At 35.9% G+C, this 5,255-nt stretch overlaps 1 protein-coding gene across 4 annotated transcripts; it reads right to left on the bottom strand.

Moving 5' to 3' along the window:
• Positions 1 to 271: 271 nt before the first annotated feature.
• LOC131061156 (probable LRR receptor-like serine/threonine-protein kinase At1g67720) lies at positions 272 to 4,971 on the bottom strand. Of its 4 annotated transcripts, none has more exons than XM_057994664.2 (16): positions 4,833 to 4,971; positions 4,630 to 4,726; positions 4,009 to 4,558; positions 3,374 to 3,858; positions 3,154 to 3,289; positions 2,992 to 3,064; positions 2,848 to 2,915; positions 2,669 to 2,740; positions 2,464 to 2,532; positions 2,066 to 2,259; positions 1,728 to 1,930; positions 1,487 to 1,610; positions 1,324 to 1,392; positions 1,039 to 1,225; positions 794 to 902; positions 272 to 705 (listed from the first exon to the last, which is right to left on the bottom strand). In XM_057994664.2, exons 1-16 carry the CDS (start codon positions 4,881 to 4,883, stop codon positions 445 to 447), a joined length of 2,748 nt encoding a protein of 915 aa, XP_057850647.2. In that variant the 5' UTR covers positions 4,884 to 4,971; the 3' UTR covers positions 272 to 444. The 4 variants fall into 4 exon arrangements, 3 of the variants coding, with proteins under 3 accessions (XP_057850647.2, XP_057850649.2, XP_057850650.2); XM_057994666.2 differs by having other exon boundaries at positions 3,374 to 3,855; XM_057994667.2 differs by lacking the exon at positions 2,464 to 2,532.
• Between the last annotated feature and the right edge of the window lie 284 nt (positions 4,972 to 5,255).

Here is a 5,255-nt window from a genome sequence, read left to right as displayed (position 1 = left end):
TTTTTCCACCGTCAGACAGGAGACAAATCCGATAAGTTTCCCACCCTTTATAGCCTATTGGCTAATAAATGAGGATGATACTTTTACTTTTACGTTGTCTTCATCTAGTCTTTTATCGCCCAAACCTGTGGTTTAGTTTGCTAATTCGGGCTATAACGGATTTGAATTGTAATGCATACAGATAAATTTATATATAAGAAATTCTATTGAAAATACATAAATACGAAGGAAGGAATGTTAATTTTCTAACTGGAACATGCCGCTACACACATGATTATAATTATTGTTAAGCTCATAAAGAAACATTAAAAGTACAGTCGATATCTCGACATAAACAGGAGTTTAAAAGCTGTTGAATAATATTTATCCTTCTCACAGAACATTCTGCGATTACAACTGTGCTTTAAAAGCTGTAAGCCAACTAATTACTATTATAAGATCTTACTACCTAAGGCTGGGCATGTCACCAATATTAAAAGACGCCACGGTATATGAAGCAGAATAATTTTTAGCACCATATGCAAGTTTCACAGCTTCTTCTAATTCTTTCACCACCGTACTCATTTTGGGTCTATTCATTGACTCAATTTCCACGCACATGTATGCTATCTCTGCAACTTTCCAAGCTGATTCTACGTCATATCGGCCACACAGTGAAGGATCCATAAGCTCTGCTATTTTTCCACATGAAAGTAGATTGTGTGCCTGTTGCAATGATTTCTCAATATGTTGTCAATGAACATATCCAAAACTGATGGAAAACAATAAATTGGGCTACAATCAAATGAATTACCGATTTTACTATTCCCTCCCTGGGTGAGACTCCTGAAATAATCTCAAATAAAGCCACTCCGAAACTGTATACATCACTCTTCTCATTTAATGATGATGTTGCAAAGTATCTGCATAAATTTCCGCATTTAAATCTACTAGATTATCGTTCGCTATGTCTACAATTAGAGTTAAAAATATATTTAAGAATACTAAAACTATTAGTATTTAAGAAAAAAAGAAATGTTATGGTGTTAAGTGAAATACTCAGGATCAATATAACCCATGGTTCCTTTGACTTCGGTTGGTATATATCCAATGGAACTCTCTAACAGTTTTGACATGCCAAAGTCGGCTAGCTTGGCAGACATTCTGTTATCCAACAGTATATTATTACATTTTATATCTCTGTGTATGATTGGAGGATAGCAACCCTGATGCAGATATAGCAAACCTGCAAAATGTGTGTATAATTGTTGAAATATAATCTGTTTTACTATTTTACAGAAACAAATACATATCAATCAATTGCTGCTGCTACACACATCTTACCATCCGCCGCTTGTCGAGCAATATTCAGTCTCGCATGCCAATCAAGCGGCGTTTTCAATTTGGCAACGCCTGCAAGTGGAAAAAAAATCTAGCATATACTTGTTTGTTTGATATTTAAGTGAATTCAAGTTAATTAAACGCAAGATTTTAAATGTGCAAATACCATATAGATGATCAGTTAATGCTCCACACGGCATGTATTCATAGACCAATGCCATTATGGATTGTTTGCAATACCCAATAAGATTTACAAGATTCTTGTGATATATTCTTGACAGTATAGCTACCTGTAACCACAGACAACATTTGTTACTCGAGAATTTGGCGCGGAGAGAATAATCATTGATAAAATTAAGTAAAATTGCTTTATGGATGATTTATTGTCTCTGTTTAAGAGAACCAACCTCATTCTGGAATTCTTGCCGGCCTTGATTAGAATCAATGTGAAGTATTTTGACTGCAACCTCATATCCCGAAAGTCTGCCATAAAATACAGATCCAAAGCTTCCCTTACCAACGAGTGTGGAATAGTTATTGGTAGAAGTTTTAATATCTTCCTCTGTGTATTCTATAGCCACCCTGTGATAGTTATTTTGATTTCTTTCATCTGACAAAGAACAAATAAACAAAAGTTACCCTTTGTGGTGCCAAGCAGGTGGAAAAAAGTTAAAGAAAAACTTTAATATTTAAAAATAGAAACACTAATAAGCTGCTTTTCGCATACTAGACGTTGGCGAAATACCTGCAAAAAGGTATTGTTTTGACAAGGTTGGATCATCTGTGGTTGGAAATGATTGCGATGCGTGTTTGTGCCTCCATTGAAAAATTCCGGAAAGAATGACTAAAACTAACACTACCGAACACCCAATTAAAAGTCCGATAACCCAACCTTTAAATTTGCGGCTGCCTCCCGGAATAGCATTTTGAGGATCAACGCTGCATGGTACAGTTCACAATAAGTATATTAGCGAGGTGATAACAGTTCTGTTTCCTTGTGGACTTTAACTGTTTAACATCATTAAGGTGATAACAGTATTAAAGAGTAGATAAACATTCAAGACCATAAACCGCCAATCCTATTGATCGATTGTTCAGTATGAAATGAAAAGCTTATAGAAAGAGGAAATAGAATCAGTGTACCCTAGATTCAAGCTAGGTCTCACTAATCCTTTTGAGACGGTTCCCTCTAATTTGTTGTCCTGTAGAAATCTTTTCAACGAAAAAACACAAGCTTAATAAAAACAGCCATTTTAAAAAGCGTAAGCTATCGTGTGATGTGGGAAACGAAAGAAGACAAGACAAGCTGTATGAAAAATGTTATAATGGATGAAATTGGCAAACATACAGTTGGCTTAACATTTGAAGCTTCTCTAATGATCTTGGAATTCCTCCCGTAAGTTGATTGTTTTGCAGTTGCCTTCATCAGGTGAACAAAAATGGAAAGATTAGCAAAGTTGTACAAAAAAACTAGGTTTCACATTCATACAAGGAATTTAAGATGGTAACTACTGAGAAATGCCTTACAGTTTTCTAAGGTTCTTCAATGAGCTGAGGTCCGGAATATGGCCGGATAAATTATTATTTCCTAGCAGCTGTAACCGGCAGATTAGAGTTAGTAACATTGTATTCTAGCCTTCTTACAGCAAAAGCGAGTTACTAAACTCTTACCAAGTATTTAAGTGCTGTTAAGTCTGCTATATTTGTAGGTATTGTGCCCTCGAGATGCATGCTTGTTAGATTTCTGCAAAAGAAAAATCAAATTAAATCATACATATTAATAGTGTAAGATATATCAATTGTTAGGCTACTGAAATAAGCAAGGAAGTTTACATGATAATGACTCGCGGAGGATCGTCTTGGTTGCAGATTATCCCTGTTGATGAATAATCAGCTGGCAGACATGGATCTCCTCCTGTCCAATCGTCTGGAAAAGTTTTTGCCTCTCCTATTTTTCTGATAGCAGCCACTGGGCGCATACAATATTTGCAAATTTAAATACGCAAAAAAAACAGATAATTTTAGAACATCGCCATGGAATAGATAAAGTTACCATCTCCGGAGTATGTAGTCGTCTGCACCTCCAGCTTCCTATACATTTCTGCTCCATTTATGAAGGGTCCCAACTCAGATGGATAAATGGGTTGTAAAATTATGTTTATAGGATCAGGAGTGTCAAGATATAAATCTTTATTCACTTGACGGCATTCCAAATATTTCATCTCTAGAAAATCTGATATTTGGTTTTCGTTAATGAAGACCACAAATCTCTGACTGAGGTTTGTCCGGTTGATGTTGCAGAAATAAATTGCAAAAGAGTAAATTCCTGGGTCAGAGAAATCCGGAAATATGTGTGAAATAGTCATATTGGTGACTGTTTCCATTGCAATAGCAGTCCTTGACACGTTCAGGGGCGGTTTATTCACAAACTCGCTTCCTAAAGATTTTTTCTGGTCGTCCTCAGGAGCAATCTTTACTGTGCTGTCACGTGCTTTTAAGGATGACCATTTGCGGTCAAATGGATCGTCTGGGTACCTGCTAATTGCCATCACAGTTCAACTTCGAATTAGACGAGTTCGAACATGGGTACAATACTGTTGGGGTTAACAACAACAATTGCTCGATTGACATCTCAGTGCACGAAAATTTGTCAGATTAAGTTGAAATTTCACTGATAACAACACTTACTGTAGTGGGTGGGAAGATTCATTAAAATATATGCGATCTCCTATGAGATCTAAGGCACTATTTTGGAAATCCGTTGAATTATACATGGAAGATTCGAGTGGCCGCAGCTCAATGCTTGAAATGAAAACAAAGCTATTTTGTTCTGTTTGAGAATTGCGCGCAAGGCATAAACTCAGACTCTCTCTTTTGGCGGCCAAGATGATCTCGTAATATATGACAGTCACATTGTCTATACCAGATAGGTTGACATTCCTCCACTTGATTCCATCGATAGCTAAATCAAAGAATCTTGCCAAAGGAGTTGTGGAATCAGGATAAAAAGATGCTCTTACTAAGTAATTCAGACGCGGCTTCACAGGGAGCAAGTAGCAATATTTTTTGACTTCTAGATTTGGAAAATAGGCGAATGTCAAGAATTGCAAATAAATGATTCCTGATGAACGCAACGTCGAAACTTTGCGAGTTTTAATGAAAGGGGAGTCGGAAATCCAGTCTAATTGAAATTTGTCTGTTATGTTATCAATGGCGCCACAGTTGATGTTGAGAAAGCCTAGAAAAAAATACAAAGGTCTAATTAAAATTTGCAAGATCGAACTGAGGTGAGAAGAGAAAGGAGGTTACCATCTGGATTTGAGTGTGTCAAACTGAATAATCCAGTGAAAGTTGTGAAGAGCAACAAGCACATACTTGTCAACTCCATGCCTGACATCTTTCGGAGCTGCGAAGATTGGATATACAAAAATCCATCAGAAAAACACGAGCATAGAAGGGAATGCAAAGTGTATAAGATAAAACTCCAAAGGAATCTTAAAGAGAAATCTAACCTGCTGGTTTGCGAGGTGCCCACTGCAGCCCTGCTGAGATCTGCTTTCCATATAGACAGGGTTGCGTCTATATAAGATAAGTTTTCAACCCAAGGGTGTTGGAATGTGTAATTTTATTGGTGTTGGAATGTGTAATTTTTCCTTTCAATAAAATGTAAAAAATAAATATTGTTAAAAATATTTTAGGAGGAGCACAAAAAAACAGTTTTTCTTATATAAAACAAAAAATAATTTTATTTAGTTGTTTCTAGAAAGATTCTAGAAATGTCTTCTATATAAAAGAGGCATTATATAATGCTTTTAGATTGTGTAGCAAGATGGACAGATAATAAAAATTAGTTTTTCTTTGAAAAATCTGTGTTTTGTGTTTTTTTTAAAGTTTTCTTTCTCTTCCCTATCAAAGTGGTATTAGAGCTCACGGAA

Source organism: Cryptomeria japonica, chromosome 4, assembly GCF_030272615.1.
Source record: "Cryptomeria japonica chromosome 4, Sugi_1.0, whole genome shotgun sequence".
NCBI classification, from domain to species: domain Eukaryota; kingdom Viridiplantae; phylum Streptophyta; class Pinopsida; order Cupressales; family Cupressaceae; genus Cryptomeria; species Cryptomeria japonica.
The sequence above is the reverse complement of the archived record's forward strand: the minus strand, read 5'-3'. Positions and strand labels throughout refer to the sequence as shown.